We start from the raw sequence: 23,807 nt of genomic DNA, 5'->3' as shown, positions 1-23,807 counted from the left end.
TAGAGACTATGACTGAGAAGTTTGGCAGCTGAAATTGGAAAAAGATGAGGCATTGTACAAAGCTGGTGGCAGCTGTTTGAACAACGCAGCACAGGAGCCCCTCAGTGATGTGCAAACAAAAAAGAGCATACAGAAGGAACCAGAGGACACTGTAGAAGGAACATCGCTCTCATTAGTCTACACAATGGATAATTCCAGTTCCAGTGGACAACTGCCCCAGCCCAAGCAATGTGGAAGCTGGGAACTTTACAGAAACCACAAAGAATTAATAGGTAAAGCAATTACATATCTTGCTCACTTCTGGTACGGTTCCTGCAGGTCAGTTTTGAAGCAGAGAGACAGAGCAGGCGGTGAAAATGAGTACATCCTATCTTTGGTTGTGATAAACAGAGGATCACAGCCTCTGAGGTTGCCAAACCAGTGTCCTCTAGAGTAATTACTCCACACACACCCCTACGCACTTGCACGCAGAATATGCATTGAATATCAAATAATGCTGTTAATACCCCAAAGTGCCAAGAAACCAAAATAGATTCCCCTAGTTTCACCTTGAACCCACAAACTTGCATTTCTATATTTTTTTTAAATAATATTAATAAACTGAAGGGTTTGAAAGCTGGGTTCCAACTACCTCCAGATACTGCTGCAGGGACAGGGACTTATCAAACAGCTCTGTGTTTCTATGAGTGTCTTGGCAACACCCTCCCCACTTGTACACAACCATTTAGGATTTCTTCCCATGAAATTTGATGCTCCCAGCTTGTCATCGCTCCCCCAGAGCGGGGGGAGAGCACAGAGGCAAGGAACAGTTTGGCTTACAACACTTAATAACACGTTTGAGAAATAATAGCATGTTCTTCCATTAATCCAACATCCTTGTTATTGAGGGATTGATTTGCTCCAGCCAAAATTTTACTGGATGGAGACCAGACCTACAGAGCCAAATCACGCTCTTGGTTTCACTACAATAAATCTTGAATAGCTCCACTGAGCTCAAGCTACCCAGTAAACACAACAGCACAACCCTGAACACATTCATCAGATTGAAAACCATAGTTTCTTTTGGAAGCTGGTTTTGAATCATTTACCTAGAAATAAAACACTACATCTACTGAACTTACAAACAGTATCTCAAAACACACATGCATCTGTTGAACAAATCTTCAGCAGAAATAAGTCTATAAAAGCCATTAATGCAGGTGTTAATTATTTTTAAACGTAGCTCTAAAAACAAATGCACCAATAATTGGAAAGAATTGGATTTTAAAAGAGTGACCAAACTAAAGTCTTACAAAACTAAAAAAACCCACCATATCTCATCTCTGATCTACAGAAATCAAGCTGAATTTATCAAGCTGCACTGTGCTAACAATGATCCAATCCATATGTCAGCACACAATGGTTTGGTTGTACAGATAATTCTGACATCAGAAGCAAAAACTTTTAAAGCCTGAATGTTATTTAAATCAGTAACATATGTCCTAACAGGAAGCTTACATAATAGTTTCATTGTACTCTCAAATAGCTGTAAAGTATTCAAAATTTTAAAACTGACTGTATGCATAGGTTGCTCATACTTGATCAAATCCATGACACAGTCCTCAACTCTGCAAGGAGCACTGAGGCCATGTCCTTATGTCCCTTGCAGTGTCCTTTCACAGTCAAACAAATGTCCTTTGAATGTAAAGACCTGACCTGCTTCGCAGTATTGCAGCCTTGATTGGCCTTGTACTTACTCTTCCAAATTCAGGTAGCAATATGCTGAATAGCATTGGCTTGGGTCTCCTGTGTCTTGCACTTCGCAGAGCCATGGCACACAGGTTGCCTTTAGCATCTTCTGCTCCCTTCCGCAAGTGTAAACTGCTGCCCAAGGTGTAAGATAACAAGGATCGCGTCCCATCTTTTGCGGCCAGAAGCAGCAGTCTGAAATGCTATGGAAATGCTATGGAAATGCTATTGAAATGCTACAGAAATGTAGCATCTAATACTCTGGCTTCATTATTCCTTCTGAACTATGCATCTTTTTCACAGTAAGGGTCGGGGGACTTCAAAAACTATGCAAAAAGAGAGTTTGCTTGGCAACTCCAACCCATAAGCTTAAACACATCCAAGGAAGGCAAGTGTGTTTTAGGCTGAACAGAAAGCATGCATCTACCAAAGGTCTTTTTTAAAAACAACTGTGTCTATGAAATTCTGTTTTCATAACTCCCTTTTACATGCAAATGAAGAATTTCTATACGAATGAAAAGTTATTGTTCCTAATGGCCTTTGCAGTAGGGTGTCTCTATTGTCCCATCTTTCTGAGGCAACCTTTGCATGAATAAGAAGGTGTTTTCCAAATGGGCTGCACTGCTTATGCCACCAGCAGTATTTCTTCCAACAAAAGGATTTCACTACTTTATTCTATATTTTATTCCAGTTTTGTTGTTGGTTTTGTTTGGGTTTTGGTTGGTTGCTTGCTTGCTTTTAAGTTTCAAGCTTGGAAAGGGGCAAAGGTCTGGCATATTGCCTTTTTTTTTTTTTTTTACCTGTGGATCTCTGCCACACACTTTGCTGATAGCAAAATGGATCTCTGGGGAGGAAATGCAACTCCCCCCATGCTGCACAAGGAGTAAATCAGGGAGAGGGTTCAGGGTTTCACACTTTGTCCAGACTCTGACTCTGCCTTCTCAGCTGCGTTATGCCCAAGTGAGAGACAGCTGCTGCAGCTTTTGCGGGCTTGCTAAAGCAAATTACAGTTATAAATGAACCACATGCTTTGGCCAGCACTTTCTCTAAAGTAAAAGCCTGAAAAGGACAGGAGACTACCGGGCTACAGCAGTCAAAAACATGAACCGCTCAAGGCAGTTTGGTTGCTGTCCAGGACTGGAGCCAGAGACCATGATAGTGGTAGAGTACTTGAGTTCTGCCATGGACACATCTGTGACCAATGCTTCAATCAGAGACACTGCACAAAAATCCTTGTTCCACTAACATCAGTGCCAAAGCTCCCACTGACCTCAGTGGAGCTGAGATCCCCTGCTCCAGTGCCAGCACGCAAGGATTGCATCTGAAGACAGGAGAGGACAATAGAGGAAGAACTCAGTCCCAACAAGATACATCTCTGGGCCAGTCCTGACTTACAACTTTTTTACTCATCATTGTTGCTTCTCATTGCCTCATTGAACTCACTGCAATATTATCCTAAATGATATGCTCCTTGCAAACACTTTATTTTCCATGTCAGATTATACCTTGTTTAAACCAAAAGTGCTTGCTGAGACCAAGAGGAGAGAGGTCTTCGTAAAGGAAATTGAGTGCTGATACATACACTTCTGTAACTACTCAGAATAGTGCTTAAGTTAACTCAGACACTTAATTCTATTGAGGTTAAGACACATGAAATGCAGCTTTCGTTTTAAGCACTCTCATTTTTAGTTGCAGAATAACAGGCTTGATCGATGTTGATGTACTCTGAGTCAGGAACAGCAGTTCCCTAACACACAAATATACAGCATGCATGGGAAGGGTAATGTAATTTTGCATTAATTTTCTTTTGATCATTAAAACTGCTTGTCAGCTTAGTTACTGGTAGAGTTTTAACAAGAAAAGATCAGTTGCTTTCAGCTTCCACAATTTGAAAGGACTAGGGGTTGCCCAACTTGTTCTGTGGGCTAAGACATGCCCTTGACCTTTTTTTTTCTCACCTTACTCCAGCTCTCACACTTGGCATGAAGCTGTGCCCCAGAGATGCTGTAGAAACCCAGCAGACCATGCTGCATCTCAATGGGTGCATTGCATCTTCCATAAAAGCAAGTGGATTTTCAAGTAGGATAAAGTTGAGAAACACAGTAAATAAAACTCTCACACCCACATATCCATTGCCCCTGAATTTAGCCCCAGAGCTACTGACAGTTCCTACAGGTTTGGCAATTGTTCATTCTCATTGCTGAAAGTTTATAATATATATAAAGAAACTAAGGATAACAAAATTGTGGTTACAGAATGAATTGTTTATATTGAAGGAATGAATCCCACAGCACTTTAAAATTGCCTGCATGAATAACTTTCAGTCTCCCACATGCTGTGTGCCTGTTTCACAGCATGTTCTGGGTCTGAGCTTTGACTGAGCGAGGCAGATATATTGCAACTTTGATCTTATCCTTCAAAATCAGCACTTAAAACTTTTAATGCTGCAGGGCAAGCAAAAGGAATATTCTGTAAAAGATCCAAATCAGCCAACGGATTCACTGATGTTAAGACACACACCACAAAAAAAAAAAAAAAGTCCCCCAAACTTCTTTTTCTGTGTACCAGAGAAACCGGAATTCTCGATTAATCAACCAGACAGAACTAAAGAATTGGATCAGTTGTGAGTTGCTATTCAACTTTTGTCACAGTAATGGCTATAGAGTTTCCACCAGAAAAAAATACTTGAGATATAACAGCAATGGCTTGATATGAAAACCTAGAGAGAAAACATAATTTAAAGTGATTTAGTCTGAATATACAGTGGTGGGAATGCAGGTTCTTGCGACTCTTTAGATCTTACACATTTGTATAAGACTAATGATTTTCTCCTGTCACTGATGGTCATATGGTCATTTCTTCTTTTTATTTTTATTTATTTATTTATTTATTTATTTTAATCTGTGCCTATATTCAATAAGAAAACAGAAAAACTGCAGAAGCTTGCAAAGAACAGGTACAGGTACAACTTGGGTCTGTGAGTGGCTGGCAAATGCCAGCTGATTTCCGCTGAATTTCTTTTCTATCTCAGCTTCTAGTGCTCCTTCCAGAGTTTGCATGATAGACTTGTCTACCTATGTCCCAAGTTAAGACTTTTTCCTCAAATGACAGCTTCAAAGGAAGCTTGTACTGGCCTCCACATGTTCTTTTGCAACAAGTAAAGAAGATGCAGAAGAGAAGTTTGTGGGACTTGAGAGCCCATCAACCTGACTATTGAGGCAGATGAGACCTTGCAGATTTCCATACTGAGTTCGTTACTAAAGACAGAACCTCAGCATTTATTTCAGAGTACACCGATAGACATTCCAAATCTGGTGCAGATGAGCTAACTGGATGTATAGCAAATTCTACACTCCATCTTTGATTTCTTTCAAACAAATTCCCACTCCAGGGGCATCTAGTAGTAGAAATTATAATGCGTCCTCAGTCACGGAGATGAGCCTTAGGTAGAAGATCACAAGGACTCTCAGTTGCCAGAGATGCCACTGATCAGCTTCACTGATCAGTCAAGAAACTTGATCACATGTGGTTGAGCACCCTCCTGCCAACACAAGTCTCAAAAGGCCTGCATACACTACTTCAGAGGAGCTTTTGGCTGTGAAGTAAGGGAAAATATTCCCCAAAACAGTTGCAGAAGAGTTGTGTAACCCACATTATTCAAACGGGGACACTCTCACCATGAAGTTCCGTGGCTCTCTGGATCAAACCAGTGAAAACAAAGCTTTCTAAATGGACATATCTATAAATTTTTACATAAGCTAACTCAAATACGTATCACTGTTAAGTACAAATGGTAGGAAATGAAATAGCTGTACTTCACAAGACACTAATACATAAATATATGGTTTTCTTTCAAACTCTCTTGAGAATAATATTTCTTCTGCACCACTACATTATCTTGAGAATCCAAAAGGAAGAAAATCTCAGTGAAGATGGCAATGAGTGGTATTTAATATTGATGAATGTATAAGGTAGAGAGAGATGACTCCCCCTAATTATAATGCCTTGTGAATTTAAAGGAAACACCAGATAACCTAAACTATTTAATAAAAAAAGAATTATTGAAAACAAAAAACCCCAATTCACTCAGAAATAAACTGGACTTTTACCTTAAAGTAGTGGGAAGAATCATTGCATATTGCAGATTACAGAAAACTCTCAAAATATACAGATATACAGAATTTTCTTATTCACATACATGAACTTTACAGAAGGTCCTTTCAAAAATGGCAGCTGTATTGTTTAAACATATAAGAGTGACAAAATAAGACTCATTATATAAATAAGTGCATTTTAAAAATCTTCCAGTATGATTTAGCAACCATATTTTAATGTATTTATTTTATGAAGGATAAAATTTATGCTACTGATTCTTATTACTTCTAGGGCCAAAATTTAACATGTGGCAATAAAACTGTTTTTTTTCCTTTAATTTAAGAGTTCTTGTGACACCAACGTTGTTTTAAAACTGGGTTTACCTTGGGATGCTGAGAGCGAGAACTTACAAGAAAAGCCTGTGGGACCTTAATAGGTGTAGGTATTATAAGTATAAATAAGGGCAAGATCAATTAAAAAACAATAAGCAGAGCAAACTAAACTTCTGTAAGTTTTTGCCTATGGTGAGATGAAGCAGTAGAAAGTGGAGTGGTAGGATTGTGAGGCTGATGAAGTTCAAACCAGGAGATGCCACAAATGGTCTTTTGAGCACACAGTCTTTCATAAAACTTCTGTTACCAAAAGTGGGTGGCAGGTTTCCCTACCAGACCTTTGTGTTCAGGTTCTCACAAGGAACACACAGTGCGGTTTAAGGCAAAGGGTGAAAAATGTACATGCATTGTACCTGCTGATGGAACCACATACTTCACCTTGCAAAACATGAAGGCATTTCTCTGTTTCTTTTTGCAGATATTAATCCATCCTTGAAAGACCTGATGCACCCTTTAAAGATCTCAGGACAGAAGGATAAAACTTCACCAAACAGAAAATTAGAAATAAATCTTGAGAAAAAGAAGTGTGTGTGTATTTTAGGGAAAAAATAACCACAAGTCCTCTGTGTGCAGTAATGTGTCCCCAGAAAATAAGAACAACTAAATCAGCTCCTGCGTGGACAACAGCTTAATTTTTCCCCCAATGTGACTCCCTTCCTTTTTAAAAATCAGCACTTACTTTGCATTTCAATAACATAATTTTCCACTGAATGTAATTATTTTCAATAAAAAAAAAAAACAACAACAAAAAACAAACCCCAAAATAAACGACCAAACATAACAAAAAAACCCAACCAACCAACCAAACCCACAAGCAACTCTCTTGAAGGAGAGAATTGAAACAACCTACAAACCCACTAAATTAAGGCTAAGATTATTTTACTACCTATTTCCATGAAGACAACCCTTCCACAGCTGGATAGCTCCACTGGCAATGGTCTAATTACTACTGCTTCCCAACCCAGTTCTTTGGGTTTTCTCAGATGATTATAACCATTCTTTCTCATCGCTAACTAAAATGAACATTTTGGTGCAAATTTTCGTAAGTGATCCCTGACATTGACAGCTGAAACAGCTGCAAACCCTAATAGCTAAACAAGTAAGTACTTATTTGCTGTCAGAAATCAACCAGTTATTATCAATGTTTTTATTTATTGTATTATAGTAACCGCCCAGAGCATGTGAGATCATGATTCCATTAGGCCAAGCCTTGTACGTAACTTATTCAAAAGTGTCTGCCCCAGAGTAATATATAAAAAGTAAACAACCGAGACTGAAAATATGGCAAATTCCTACCGCTAACCCGGAATGCTGTATTAAAAACAGCTAACCCAGGAAATGAGTCATATTTTTGAAGTCCTAGGCCAGTGGCTCAACTACAAAGCCTAGTCTTGCCAAAGCCTAGTCAGCCACAAAGCCTCTAGTCATTGCCATTGCTATGTCTAGTTGGTTCAAAGAGTAAAGCTGCCCTTTAATCCCAGAGACTGGAATCAGTTGAGCTTGTAGGCCCCTAAAAGGTTCCTTACTCACCAAAAGCAATTGGTGCACCTTAAGTAATTACTACTTGTAAGCAAACAGTATTTGTAAGACCAAAACACTGATTAATACAGAATTTCAGAAGTTCCGTTTGAAAACGACAAACGCTTTTATCTATGTGTTTTCTGGATGAAGGAAAGGAGAAAAAGTGTACAGAAGGTGAAGGTCAAAGATGTGGCTTTTGCAGGTGTAGATGCATGCACTTGTTTCTGCTCTCTGACTTCAAAAGAGTAAGGGATGGATTCTTTGCATGGGACCAAACAGTCTACCCTCAAGCACCAGAGAAGGAACGCAGGATGCCTGTATCCTCAGGCCTTCTCACAATAATAGAAAAGCTGAGAAGTGTCCACCATTCCCTCTCTAGTCCCCTAACCCCCTGGAGCACACCATACTGTCAGCACATCAGTACATATCATATCAGCACACAGCAAGGTAGTGGTTGAGGCAGCAGTAAAGAGAAGCTGAACTCTCATCTCAGACAGGTGCATGGCACAACTCATCCTGAAAGGAAATGCAGCTTTTTACCAAATATATTCAAAGTGGTGTGTTTATTCAGATGTCAGGCAGTGAAGGGGCACAATTATTTATTAAACGATGGGCTTATTTTAAGTTGCAGGTGTTGACTGGCAGACTTGTCACACACATTATCTATTATGTATTTACTTTGCTATTTCACTAGCCACATTCACACTGCAAAAAGTGTTGTGGTCTCTGATGATCCTCTCATGGTTTTCATACCCTGTACTGTACCACAGCTTGGATCACAAAATAGGAACATGATAGCCCTGCCCCGGGGGAAGAAACCTCTGTGGAACTACTCAGGTCACAACAACTGCAGATTCTCTCTGGTCTAACACGAGATGAATGCACTAGACCCTCCCCAATGACCCTATCATGACCAGGAGACTTTTAAAACTGAGGCTGTAATGGTAGGACTTGCCTCATAACCCTGCTGCTTACAGGTACACTCTGACCTGACAGCCTGAAATAGGTGGCAGGGGAGCTTCAGCTAGGGAAGGCTGCATAAAACATTGTGCTGAAGGCAAGAACCATGGAAAGATGCTGCAAGGCCACAAACCTGTTTTGATGTCCTCCATGCTTGCTGCACAATGGGGCCCGAGCTCCAGAACCAAAACAGTGCATTTGTACAGAAAACAAGTTCAGCTTCCCTTGCTGGTAAATCAGCCCATCAGACTCCCTGGTATCTAAGGTCATAAAGGCATTAAGACTCTCTACTTTGGACACCTGATATGTTGAAATTAAACCACGAAAAGACAGAAGCATTACAATACCTTCCTAGTCAATGAAGAGCTAGGCATCTCAGAAAGGTCCACCCAGAACTGATAAATGGTCAAAGCAATCAGACTCTCCTAGGGCCTCATACAGACAAGCTGATTGTTCTTTACTGAAAATAATCCATTTGACTAAAAGCAGCTGTATTTCTGTCCCAAAATCATGACATTTTATCAACAACATGAATGTCTTTAAAATTGTCAATGCTAAACAAAACCTGAGGTCACAGCAATTTTGCCAAGGTTTGGAATATTCCCAGGGATCTGCAGGCATTAATACAGAGAAGACTCATTAACACTGAGATTAAGATTAAAATCAAATGCCTTCCTAGCTTCTGGCAAGCACCCAAAGTCCTCAAACAACATGTTCTTAAGAAGACTTCATAGCAGTCTTAACTGATTAAGGACTTTCAGGCTACAAAAAAAGAAACAACGCAAACACTTCCTAAAGAAACTAGCAGGAATTTGAAATTAAATGCTTTCCCCATCCAGAAAGGCAAACAGTCAAAGCAAACAGTGATGCTCTGGGCACTGAAATATGGAAATTAAGAGAGTCATCAAGACCAAATCAGAGCATTACTTCTCTGAGTGAATGTGTAAGTACAATACAGAGCAAGACCACCCCGATCCCTCATTAAACACTGTAACTAACTACTGTAATACAAATATCTTAATCTTTAATGCAAACTAAGTAACTGACTTGATTTTAGAAAATATTTTGAGATTGCATCTAACACAAAAGCAACACTAATCCTTGTTGCACAAAACTCGTGGTATTTACATGTAGTACCTATGTTTCCTGCATCAGATACAGAAATCCATTAAGTGCAAATTATGAGGAATGACAGAAGAAAATGTAAGCTGTAGGAAAAAAAGAATAAGGAAAGGAATAAGTAAAAATGACAAGGAAAAAGCAAATTTAGGGGAATGATGCCCATAAATCTCTTACATTTCAGAGAAAACAATCAAGCAAATAGTGGTGCCTAGATACACACTATCAGCAATACATCAAACTTTGGGCTGATTAGCATCACAGCTTAGTCTTAAACAAAATGGTGGAACTTGGTCCAGATCTGGCAAAGCACGTGAACCAATGTTCAATTTTCAGCTTGCAAACAGTTCCATTGAGGTCAAATTTCTTGTAACTTTAAGAGGTGAACATTTCTTTAAACTCTTTTTTGGACAAATACAAAGGACTAATAGTGTTAAGTTCAAATTCCTAAGGATCCCAATTTGGGTCTCAAACATATTTTTAAACATTGGTTTAAAGCCCTTGCTCTCAATTAAGAAGGATTTTTTTTTGGTTCTGGTCTCTTAAAGCAATGAAATAATCAGTCAAAAACTCAAATAACTTGGCTCACATTTTCAATTACTTTTTCACAGTCCAAGTTTCATGTATTCAAAAGTAATGCAACCTTTATGAAGGCTGGGGAGGGACCATGAATTTACAACTAAAATAGCTCAACCACATTCCCCATCAAAGGAATCAGAACTCCTTCAGGAACTATCCAGAAAAGCTAGTACCCAAACTCACTGACCTAGCAAGCCTTGCTCTCCCACAGAATATTGTAATACATGAGTGCCTTGATTTCTCACTGACAGAACATCCCTCCTTGATTTCTATTGAATGGAGAATGGCAATGCACACCTCAGCATCCTCACAACTTAAGTTCCTTTGTGAGGTTAACAGGAGCAAATGTTTTAAAAAAAGAGAAAAAACAAACCAAACAAAACACTAAAGTCAGGATCACACATCCGTATTTTGACATCTCTCTATATACAGTTTACTGTCAAGAGAATTCTTCCCCCATTTTCAAACTGAAAATTATGTTTTAATTGGTGTTTGGCTACGGTATCCACTCAGTGTGAAGTTATGTCCTCTGCACTCGCCAGGAAGGATGTAGCAACCCAGACAGAGCTCACATGGAAACACGCAGCCATCCAGACCTCAGGCTGCAGGGAGTGCCAGAGCCTTTCACTGGTATGGGCTGGCAGTAGAGATAAGAGCTGTGCGAGATGCGACCAGCTGGATGACCTTCTCAGCCTGGTGGCAGAGCTAAAAGAGAGAAAGTAGAAAGGTTAAGAAGCATCAGGGAGCCTGAGAAGGAGACAGATTTGTGGAACCATGCTCTGGCCACCCTGAAACAGAAAGAGGAATGGCCATCAGAAGAAAAACAAGATCAAGGGGGTCCTCAGTCCTCCCCCCACAAGACTGAAGGCAATAGCTCAAGGGAAACGAGTTGACTGGAGGCAAGTCCACACTCGCAGTGGCACGTGAAACCCCCTCATGCCCACCTCACCCTACCAGGTGCCTCTGTACAACAGGTATGAGGCTCTGGATATGGAAGGATGAGGAGGACAAAGGTTCATATACACCCGAGGTGTTGACATGATCAGAAAGGCCTACTCCCTGTATTATGATGACCTCCATGAGGAAGATGGGTTATAGTTGTAGGTGACTCCCTTCTGAGGGGAACAGAGGGTCAAACATGCTGGACAGACCCTCCTCTTAGGGAAGCCTGCTGCCTCCCTGGGGCCAGGGTTAAGGACATCACTAGAAAACTTCCTAGTCTGGTACAACCCTTGGACTACTACACATTACTGGTCTTCCATGTGGGTGGCAATGAAGCTGTGACCTGTTGTCCAAGGGCAATCAAAAGAGACTTCAGGGCCTTGGGATGGTTGGTAAGGGAATCGGGAGCACAGGTGATTTTCTCCTCTCTCCTTCCAGTTGTGGGCAGCAACATTAGCAGAAACAGATAGACCCAGTCTATTAATACATGGCTCTTCAGCTGGTGTCATCACTACAACTTTGGGTTTTCTGATAATGGGATTGCCTACATAGCACCAGCTTCGCTGGTGTCAGTTGGAATTCACCTTTCTCAAAGTGGGGAGATGGTCCTTGCTCATGAGCTAGCAGGGTTCATTGGCAGAGCTTTAAACTAGACATGATGGGGTAGGGGGATGATATCAGGCTTGCCTGTGGCAAGCTGTGGGACAAGGTGCCAAGGTTAGAGGGGTGAAGTGATAGCAAGGACCCTCAGCCAGTGGCCCTAAGCATGTTGGCCACACTGGGGCACACTTGAGGTCTTATGGAGATGAACCAGGGTCTCCTGAGGCAACAGGAGCCAACAGGAAAACACCAGTGAAATACTTCAGAGGAATTAAGGGGTGTTCCTCTAAGAAGGTGACATGGCCAACAGCCCAGCTGAAGTGCCTCTAGACCAGTGCATGCAACATGGGCAAACAGAAGGAGCTGGAAAGCCACTGTGTGGCTAGAAATCTAGGACCTAGTGGCCATGATTGAAACTTGGTGGGACGGATCCCATGACTGGAATGCAGCAATCAATGGCTATGGCCAGTTCAGAAGGGACAGGCAAGGAAGGAAGTGTGGAGTGACTGCCCTCTACATCAAGAGAGGGATAGAGTGTGAAGAGCTCTCTCTGAAGAACAGTCATGAGCAGGTTGAAAGCTTATGGGTAGGAATCAGAGATCAAGGCAAAAATGGAAACCTTGTGGTTGGTGTCTACTAAGGCTGCCCTATCAGGGTGCGATTACTGACAAAGACTTCTTACTCCAGCTATAGGAGGCATCACACTCACAGGCTCTTTTCCTGCTGGAGAACTTCAACCACCCCCACATTTGCTGAAAAAGCAGCACAGCGAGCTGTAGGCAATCCAAGAGCCTCTCTGTATGGGAATATTGCAAAAGATTGGTGAGAAGGTTGGTTAAACATAAATACACTCAAGTGACTTGCAGCTGTCTGTAGAAAAAGCACATACATCACACTGTTTTACTGACCTCGTATGCTCGATGAGTAAAACTTCTGTGTTAGATAACACAGGCCTGTGAGAAACTCTAGACACCTTATCACTATGAGATTCCTGCTTTGCTGTGAGGAAGAGCGAGAGGCTGCGCCTGCTTGAGCTCAGCAGGCCCAGTGATCTTCTACCAGGGCTGAACTTACCAGCGTCTGCGTCCCCACTTGTGCTACCTCTGCATGGGAACTTAGGTGCTACTTCGGAGATCCCTCAGTAGAGAGGTAACTGAAATAAAACTTGCTCTTTGTAAATGCATTCATGGCCTGTGGCTCTTCCTGCGACGTGTCTGCGTTGGTTCACACATTCCTGGAGTACATTGAGGATAACTTCCTAAGCCAGGTAATAGACAGCCCTACCAGGGGGGATGTGGTACTAGATCTGATGCTCATCAATGCAAGGGAGCTAATCAGTGACATCAAGACTGGAGGCAGCCTGGGCTGCAGTGATCATGCACTGGTGGAGTTCGCAGTCCTGAGGGATGTGGGACAGGTGAAGAGTAAAGTCAAGATCCTGAATTTTAGGAAAGCCAACTTCCAGCTCTTCAAGGACTTAGTCAATAGGACCCCCTGGGAAAGTGCCCTCAAGGACAAGGGAGCAGGACATAGCTGGCAGATCTTTAAGGACGCTTTCCACAGAGCACAAGAACAGGTTGCTCAGAGAGGTGGTAGATGTGCCATCCCTGGAGACATTCAGGGCCAGGCTGGATGGGGCTCTGAACAACCTCATCTAGTTCACAGTATCACAGTAACACAGTATCACAGTATGTTTGGGATTGGAAGGGACCTCAAAAGATCATCTAGTCCAATCCCCCTGCTGGAGCAGGAACGCCTAAGTGAGGTCGCACAGGAACATGTCCAGGCGGGTTTTGAATGTCTCCAGAGAAGGAGACTCCACAACCCCCCTGGGCAGCCTGTTCCAGTGCTCTGTCACCCTTACTGAGAAGAAGTTTTTTCTCAAATTTAAGCGGAACCTCTTGTGTTCCAGCTTGATCCCATTACCCCTTGTCCTATCATTGTTTGCCACCGAGAGAAGCCTGGCTCCATCCTCATGGCACTCACCCTTTATATATTTATAAACATTAATAAGGTCCCCCCTTAGTCTCCTCTTCTCCAAACTAAAGAGACGCAACTCCCTCAGCCTTTCTTCATAAGGGAGGTGCTCCACTCCCTTAATTTTTGTTGCCCTACACTGGACCCTCTCCAGCAGCTCCCTGTCCTTCTTGAACTGAGGGGCCCAGAACTGGACACAATATTCCAGATGTGGTCACACCAGGGCGGAGTAGAGGGGAAGGAGGACCTCTCTCGATCTACTAACCACCCCCCTTCTAATACACCCCAGGATGCCATTGGCCTTCCTGGCCACAAGGGCACAGTGCTGGCTCATGGTCATCCTGTTGTCTACCAGGACCCCCAGGTCCCTTTCCCCTACACTGCTCTCCAACAGGTCGTTCCCCAACTTATACTGGAACCTGGGGTCGTTCTTCCGAGATGCAGGACTCTGCACTTGCCCTTGTTATATTTCATTAAATTTCTCCCCACCCAACTCTCCAGCCTGTCCAGGTCCCGCTGGATGGCAGCACAGCCTTCTGGCGTGTCAGCCACTCCTCCCAGCTTAGTGTCATCAGCAAACTTGCTGATAGTACACTCTATTCCCTCGTCCAAATCGTTAATGAAGATATTGAATAATATTGGCCCCAGTACTGACCCCTGAGGCACTCCACTAGATACTGGCCTCCAATTAGACTCTGCACCATTGACTACCACTCTCTGGCTTCTCTCCTTAAGCCAGTTTGCAACACACCTCACTACTCTATTGTCTAGACCACACCTCCTCAACTTAGCTGTGAGGATGCTGTGGGAGACTGTGTCAAAGGCTTTACTGAAGTCAAGGCAGACCACATCCACCGCTCTGCCATCATCCATCCACCTTGTTACATTCTCATAAAAGGCTATGAGGTTGGTCAAGCATGACTTACCCTTGGTGAAGCCATGCTGACTGCCCCTAATAACCCTCTTATCCTTGAGATGGCACCAAGGATAAGCTGTTCCATTACTTTCCCAGGGACAGAGGTGAGGCTGACCGGTCTATAATTACCCGGGTCCTCCTTTTTGCCCTTTTTGAAGACTGGAGTGACATTTGCTTTCCTCCAATCCTCGGGCACCTTCCCCGTTTCCCAAGACTTGGCAAAGATGTTGGAGAACGGTCCAGCAATGACTTCAGCCAGCTCCCTCAGCACCCGCGGATGCATCCCATCTGGACCCATGGATTTATGGATGTCCAGACTATTTAATTGCTCCCTAACCCAGTCCTCATCGACTAAAGCAAACTCCTCCATCGACCTGGCTTCATCCAGGGTCTCAGGGGTACAGGGCTCCCCAGGACAGCCTCCGGCAGAGTAGACGGAGACAAAGAAGGCATTCAGTAATTCTGCCTTCTCTGTATCTTCTGCCACCAGGGCACCCACCCCATTCATCAGTGGGCCTACATTTCCTCTGGTATTAGTTTTATCTGCTATGTATTTGAAAAAGTTCTTTTTGCTGTCCTTGACCCCTCTCGCCAGCTGTAATTCTAAGGAGGCCTTGGCTATCCTAGCTGCCTTCCTACATCCTCTAACAGCAGCCTTATATTCCTCCCAAGTGGCCAGCCCCTGCTTCCATGACCTGTAAACTCTCCTCTTCTGCTTGAGCATACCCAACAGATCCCTATTCAACCACGCAGGCCTCCTGGTTCCCTTCCTTGACTTCCTACACGTGGGGATGCTCTGATCCTGAGCGTGGAAGAAGCAATCTCTGAATGCAATCCAGGTATCTTAGGCCCCTTTACCTTCAAGCAGTCTTGCCCATGGGATTTCCCCCAGCAATTGCTTGAAAAGGCCAAAGTTAGCCCTGCTAAAGTCCAGGGTTGCAATTCTACTTGCTATTCTGTTCCTGCCACACAAGATGCTGAACTCCACCATCTCGTGGTCACTGCAACCCAGGCAGCTCTCAACCTTTACTGCTTCGACCAGACCCTCCTTGTCAGTGAGGATGAGATCCAGCAGTGCACCTCTCCTAGTCGGCTCCTCCACCATCTGCATGAGGAAGTTATCATCAATGCACTGGAGGAACCTCCTGGACTGTGGCTGGCTGGCTGAATGGTCCTTCCAGCAAACAGCAGGAAAGTTAAAATCATCCACAACAACCAGGGCCTGTGACTGTGAGGCCACTCTCAGCTGCCCATAGAAGGCCCCATCAACTTCCTCAGCCTGATCTGGTGGCCCGTAACAGACACCCACAACAGTGTCACCCCTGCCAGCCTGCCCCTTGATCCTGACCCATACACTCTCAACTCGCTCGTCATCCACTGGGCAGAATTCAGTACATTGTAGTTGCACTCTCACATATAGAGCAACTCCACCACCACACCTGGCTGGCCTGTCTTTCTTGAAAAGGGCATAGCCATCCATGAAGATGTCCCTGCTCATTGCAGGAAGGTTGGACTAGATGACCTTTGAAGGTCCATTCCAACCCAAACTATTCTATGATTCTATGAGTTCCATTTCACCCTAAAATAATTAGGAAATTCTACTCTGCAAGACAGAACAAAATACAAATAAATGGACAAAAAGCAAGTTTCCCATCTTTTTACCCACACATGCATACACACTGACAGTCTTTTGTTCATAATGATTCACCATAACACATTTTTTCACATAGTATACAATGAAAAGCATTTCAGCTTTTAACACCCTAAGTATATGTGAAACACCCTCTACCTTTTGCCTGCTTTTCTGTCCCTACCTTCTTCTCAGTAAACAAACTGATCTTCCAGTCTGCCCTTATGAGATGTTTCCTGTTATCTGCTGCCTATTTTCAAACTACAACCACAATGATTCTGACCTTACGGCTGAGAAAGTCTGTGAGAATTACTTTTTGTAAGAAGGAAGAACATTTTTTCTATCATCCTGAAAACCTCAGTTGCAAGGATTTGAACAAATACAACACAAGAACCACTTTTTAGACAGAATTCAAACATCATCAAGTTTAATTCAGAAATAAGATTTTGAAATATTTTTGAATAAATGGCAACAGCCTGCTAGAATGGAAGCAGGTATGTTACATTAGCTATAGCAGACATCACTACTGATGTGACAGCAATGTTACTTTAATGGGCATTAAATTGACATGATACAGACACCCTAAAATAAAGTTCAAGTACCCAGGCTCTGCTTGCATGTGCTGTACCCTTAAGTGATTTGTGTTTATCAATGACAGATTGTCAAAGATGCGAATTAATAAAGGAAAGCTACTGCTGCATTATATTGACCAAGTTCTAGTCTGGGAGAGCTAAGAGTCATCTTCTTCCTTTATCTATTCCCTGACAATTATATTTAATTGGCACACAGAAAGCATGTTTACTTAAAGGAGCAGCGGGTAGCTTATTCTGAGGCTTGTGTGCCTGGGAAACATCACAATATTAGACTTGATATCCAAGCCAAAACATATTTATGTTATAGCTGATCAAATCAAAACTCAACTTGAGACCAAATGTTACCTGCACTAAGGACCACAAGGATGTCAAGTAATAGAAAATGGTTTGCCAAAACATCTGCATCTTGTATTCAGTATCAACAGAACAGGTCAAAACATTTTCCATCAACACATTTTAAGATAATAAGTTTTTTTTGACCAAAAAAAGTCTTTTTAATATAAAAGTTCTTTTGATATTGTCAAAAAGTACACTTTTTTCCACCCACTACTTACTCCTCCATTGCAATAATGTTGTAATGCTTACAACAGTGGTTGGTTGCAATTAAAATAATTGCAGCAATGTAGAATTACCACTTTTCCATGTTATGAACTAGAAGGTGGAAAAAATATTTAGATTGCAAATACTTCACCTCATCACCAGAACAAGGGAAAATAGGATCAAAGTGTGACAACTGAAGTTCACTAGCTACCTTAGTGACAATGCATGAAATAGAGAAGAATTTGCTGCCATTTCCCATCAGGAAACATGTTCTCTATAACAAGAATTAGGAAAATCACTATTTTTTTCCCCACAAATTTAGCAGATAGCTATATAAAGCCAGAGAACACTTCTGTTTAACATAAAGATGAACTTTTACACAGCCCTTTACTGAAATGTACTGTATTTTTCCATTATGTATTAATTACCAAGGGTAATACAGATATCAGCACAGGAGAGAGAAGACAGCTCTGTCTCCTCATTGAAATAATTTTCACTTCTACCTTCCCAACCTGCCAGAACCCCTCTCTGGGAGGAAATGTGCGATGCTTTCATGGAGCTCAGCAAGCCAGTGACACACAGTCTTCATAGCAGCTCTCATAAACCCAACTTCATCGACTTCAACGAAGTCAAAGTGATTTTCATCAGCTGAGGAATCTGTCTGACCTGTATAGAATACGATACTGTGCATAATAAAAGCCCAAAGGCTGAAACACTCTGAAATCCAAGTGCCTAGACATAGATAAGAAGCGCATTTCTAGGTCCTTTCAAATTTGCAACAAATTGCCATGGACTTCATCATGGCAGGAGCTTCCCTGGTGGCAGACTGGGGCTAATTCATGGGCATCACTGCAGCTACACTGATTTATTCCAGCTCGGGTCTTGTCCTTAAACTCATGTGGCTGCAGAGCATATATTATTGATCTAATTCACTATCATAGCGTGTGGAAATGGAAGAAATGAAAGTAGCACAAATGAAGATTTTATCACTTAACTGAAATAAACACTAAAGAATAACAGCCCTCAATTTCATTTATCTTTCACTTCTTACCTTACAGACACAAGCAAGCTATTGTTCAACTTCAGTTCTCTCAAATTAGGTAGATAGACACCTATGGGAACAGAATAAAGAATCACTTTGCAGACCTGGGAGTAGATTAAACAGAACTTCTGACAATTATAGGCTGAAGCACCTAATTTACACGCATTTCTTACCTGTTTCTGCCTGATGTGTGCTGGACCTCTTCTAAGAAAATTAATGAGATAATTTCACTCAAAATATTTCACCCTTTGCATTTTTGCAACATATACATATTGTCTGTATGACTATCCAATTATAATTTTTGGAACCCCTCTCTGACAATTCTGATAGAGCACCCTTCCAGACAGACAACAAAAGAAACTGGCTTGATGGGTGACTGTTTCTTTTGGTCTGATTCCCAGTCCTTATTGACTACTAACTGAGAGATAGTCTGAAGAGGTAGGGGATGCTTTAGACCATGAACTCTGATTTCTACATAATGCTCTTGCTTCTCTCCCCCAAATTTTTTTTATACCTATTTAACAGCATGTAGTGATGGACTTATTGGATACACAGCTAAGAAACACTTACTCAAAATGTAATTTTGAGTCAAACAACAAAAGCATAATATCCAAGGTCACAGCTCCATCTTTTCTAGCTCAGAGGTCCCCAAAACACTACTTACATTTTGCTAAGCATTGTCTTCTCCTTTTAATTTTTCTGGATGTGACCCATTGTTTACTCTTAAATTGTCCAAGTTTCACATCTATGAAAACCTCAGTATGCTGTTGTTATTACTTCAATTAATGCTTTTTTCTTCTTCCAAGAGATATTTGTCTTTTTGGTTGCCTCTACAGGCATCTCTGAATCAAAATCGTAGACCAAATCCCTCCAAGCTACAGAATAATTGGGGTATAAGCTCAAGCCCCAGGAAACATTCGCTATTGACAATAGCAAACTTTTACCCATCCCCACCAGCAGAGTTTATGCATGGCTGGTGAGCATCCTCCAGTATGACATGTAACCACGCAAGGGTAATATCAGTTTTAGACACACCGAATTGTTGCTAAAACATTAAAAATATTTGCTGAGAACAGATTTTATGAGTCCTCTGAGTAATCTCTCTCTGGCAAAAGTGATTCAGCAGTGTCCAGAAGGACATCATTCCAGCTCTTTATGAAGGAAAGGAGGAAAAGGAAAAGGAAAAGGAAAAGGAAAAGGAAAAGGAAAAGGAAAAGGAAAAGGAAAAGGAAAAGGAAAAGGAAAAGGAGGAAATGATGCAAAAGCAAACAAAAGAGGTTGTGGTGTTCATTTCATTTCCCCAAACAGAACAAGAGCATTTATTGCAAACAATTTTAACAAATCATGTTTTAGTAGAGGCATTATCTGTATCTAATGTCTTAAAATTTGGGAGCGATTATAATCCACATATTGATCTTCATGCTATATTGCAAATATTTAACTTTGTGTCTTCACAAAGCTCTTCGGAAAATATTGAAAATTCAAAACACATGCAACTTTTTAGCCAAATTTTTAATAATTTTCCATAATCCATAAAAATTGAAGTACAAGTTATAACACACCAGTCTCATCCTGAAGGGCACACTTTCTCGTATCAAACAAGTTTTAGAAAGTATGGCAACAAAATAATTTGGAATCCTTACAGAGGAGATACTAGGATCTCTGTTAGTTATTCACAGCAGTCATACTTGCTACTGAGCAAAGATTTCGTCAGATGTAATCCATGCACTAAGAAAACATCTGCAGGAAAAAAACAAAACAAACCGGAGGTGGAGGAGGTGGAGGAGGTGGAGGAGGTGGAGGAGGTGGAGGAGGTGGAGGAGGTGGAGGAGGTGGAGGAGGTGGAGGAGGTGGAGGAGGTGGAGGAGGTGGAGGAGGTGGAGGAGGTGGAGGAGGTGGAGGAGGTGGAGGAGGTGGAGGAGGAGGAGGAGGAGGAGGAGGAGAGGAGAGGAAAAAAAAAAAGGCAGAGAGACCCAGAGGCCTCTGCAAAACAGCAGAATGGCAAAAAAAAACCAAACTAAAGAAACTCCCGAATAGAACTCCACTGAAATTGAAACAGGTCTCCTTCCAGCTAGAAAATTCCAAATCTCTGAAGCGTAACACTAATGGGATGGAATATTCTTATTGATCAGTCTGGACGTTAGTCAGGGTCTGCCCCATCTGTGCCCCTCGCCACCCAGCGCCTGTGGGCAGAGCTCTCAGAATGGCCTTGGCTCTCAGACCAGAGCAATTAAAAACATTAACTCCACCCCAGGGCATTATCTTCTTGTTCTGAAACTAAATCCAAACAACAACTGTGCTAGCTACAAAAAATAAAGTTTTCTAACTGCATGAAGAAAATTAACTCACCTTCTGTCAAACCAACACACTATTCTACTGTACTGTCTCAGTGGAATAAAACTTAATGAAGAGCAGAAAGAAATCAAAGTGCAAGGTAGGTGAATAAAAGTGATACATGTACACACAACAACATAGCTTTAAGTGCAGCAGTCCACAAGCAGGGTGGCAATGCAGATATCTTTCTGAGCAGTCTTGGTATAGCAAGTGACATGTAAATAACTGACTAGAAGTAAGGAAAAAATAGACAAGATGCTGGTTTTATTATTCTAGAATCTACAACGCTTATGCTTATAACACTTGTTGCCCCAGTACGCTCTTATGACTCCTGCAAAGCCTGCCCAAGGCCTGCTGCAGCGGGCGCTGTGGCACCTTCTCAGAGAGACTTGTCAGTACCAGCTAAACCAAGACCAGCGTGGGCAGGGATGCACACACCAGATTCACACATCCAATCTCCGCATTGGTTTCCTGACCCCGCACGTATCTGCTGCTGCAATGCTGGCTACCAGCAAATGTCTCCTGGCTTCACACCAGGAACACCGACAAACAGATCAAGAGGAAAGAGAGATGATGACCCCATGTGAAAAACAGCACGTGCCTACTTCTGAACCTTTAGCAGAACTTTTCCTTGATAAAATGCATGCAAGGGAAGTGCCAGACTCCAGACCATAATCAACTTAGCCTGCCTGCCAGCAGGCAACAATTTAATAAGTACCAGCGAACAGCACTGTGGGTAACTTGATTTGTAGCTATTAAAATCACTTAGAAATAAGACAACTATATAGTGTCTTAAATGACTCTATCCCACCATTACTTTCAACAGGAATCTCTATGAGTCAGTTGTGAATGCACAGTTCTGTCAGCAATTAAAATTGCAGGGATAACATAATGAAATAGTCCACCTGTTTGAGTATGAACTCAAGCCTACAGGCAGCTGAAGAGCATAGAAGTCAAGGTCAAGATTTGCAAAGCTGGATATAAGACTTGCCAGGGAGCTTCAGTGTTTTGCCTGTCACTCAGCAAGGTGCACTGATTACAAACAGCTAGAGATTTCAATAATTACCCAGAGCCCCACTAAGACTCAGATTCAAACTCTGGCATGAAGCCTTTCCTTAATTTTAAAACTGATCACAAGAAAATATTTTAGTATCAGTCTTTTTGTGTTTTAGCCCACACCCTGTCCCTTAGAAACATAACTGTTCCTTCTCACCATGTCACTCCATTGTGTAAAGGCTGACCTGCGAAACTGGGAAAGATTAGCACATCGCGAAGTGGAAAGCTCATAAGAAAAACTCAAGCAATATGCTTTAAATCGCTCTGGAAATCTTGCTTTAGCATCTCCTTTACAAGATGTAGGCCCTCAGTGCTTGTGTTACAGTCTACATGTGGCTGTGAAGACTGAAATGTTTCTCAAGTGGAAATTGTGATGTAAATTTGGGATTTGAGTGCTGTAAGGTTCCAGGTGACCCAGAGTTACGTGCAGTCTAGCAACCTGCAACTTTGTCACCTGGCCATTTAAGACCTTGCACAGCCTGTTCTATCTTTACACATAAAAACAGTTAAAACAATATTGTTTACTGAATGCAAATGGGTCATACAAGCAAATAATTCCTTGATGATAAAGATGCTCCTGCCCACCTGCAACTGAGGAATGCAGTGAGAGAAAAGTTAAGTGATTTAATATAGCTATAAAGAAAGCTAATTAGCGAAGTTTGGAATGTAAATAGAAACACCAAATTGCAGAGCAGTCCAAGCTGGAGAGGACAGCCAGAGGTCTCGAGCTGTCAAGACTTCTGCTCAGAGCCAAGTCTTTTGTGAGATCAGGCCTGGGTGCTCAGGTCTTGAAAATCTCCAAGGATGGAGAATCCAAGCATCCTTGGATACCCCTGTTGCTCAACAGTCCTAATGGTGGAAAAGCTTTTCCTCCTGTCACACTGGAACTTCTGTCATTCTAGCCCATCTGGTTCTTAACCCTACTCGTTCCTTCATGCTATTTATTGAGATGCCTGTGACCAGAGACCAGTTTAGCAGCACAGTTTCAGGGGCAGGCAGCCACTGAGGAGCATGCAATAAGCCTAATTCCTTCAACAGCAGCCTTGTTTGCACTATTCACATTGAAGGCAGAAACTGCCCGCCGATACCCTTAAAAATGTAGGCCTTACTCCATGCACCTAAAAATCAGCTGTCATGTGAAAAAAAAACTGCAAGGAACTGATGATCGCTGGAAGCATTAAGTGGCAAACTTTTTGCTCTAGCCACCTGCTGACATTTGCAAAGAGATTTTCACAGGGAGGAAATTCAGAAAAGCACAGAAGACAGAAGGAAATTCAGAATGGTCTTGATGTTCTGTTGTTTTCAAAAGCAGTTGGGATCTGCAGCTGCTGGTTTTTATAGCCCTCAAGGGCGAACTCTTCAGGCAAACGGTGGGACATAAACAAGATGGAAATTGTTTGCAACATGGGATTAGTGCTCTGTATTCTGTAAAAGTTGCAAAAGCCTAACCATGGGGGGCAGAAAGGGATTTACTCCTGTAATGGAGAGGAAAGGGTGAAAACATTTTGCTAGCTTGTCACAGCTAACGTAAAATGGCATAGGAACGGGAGCACCACTTTTGAGCATTGAAGAAAATGGCATAATGAGATTTTTTTATCAGCTGAAGGAAACATGACTGAATAGATTATGATCTCTGAAAGAAACAGATGTAATTTACCTTAAATTATCAAGTCCCTATCAGAAAGAGACCTATTTATAAAATAAACGGAATAAAGAACACAAAATGGCTATATAATTCAAGACAGAAACTCCCTTCACTGTACTTGCTTAACCATTCTTGACA

The 23,807-nt window shown here is 42.0% G+C and overlaps 1 protein-coding gene across 22 annotated transcripts in view; it reads right to left on the bottom strand.

Annotated features, from left to right (window-relative positions):
• LRRC56 (leucine rich repeat containing 56) overlaps positions 1 to 23,807 on the bottom strand; it is a 68,014-nt gene that overhangs the window by 19,926 nt on the left and 24,281 nt on the right. For 20 of the 22 annotated variants that reach the window (XM_065065022.1, XM_065065029.1, XM_065065030.1 and 17 more), the window contains one exon: positions 18,644 to 18,704. The exons of the other annotated variants lie outside the window; for them this stretch is intronic. In XM_065065022.1, coding sequence (XP_064921094.1) covers positions 18,644 to 18,704 — 61 coding nt within the window. The remainder of the gene's footprint in view (positions 1 to 18,643; positions 18,705 to 23,807) is intronic. 22 annotated transcript variants of the gene reach the window in all.

This window comes from Columba livia, chromosome 5 (assembly GCF_036013475.1).
Source record: "Columba livia isolate bColLiv1 breed racing homer chromosome 5, bColLiv1.pat.W.v2, whole genome shotgun sequence".
In the NCBI taxonomy this organism is placed as follows: Eukaryota; Metazoa; Chordata; class Aves; order Columbiformes; family Columbidae; genus Columba; species Columba livia.
This window is presented reverse-complemented; position numbering and strand designations above follow the sequence as displayed.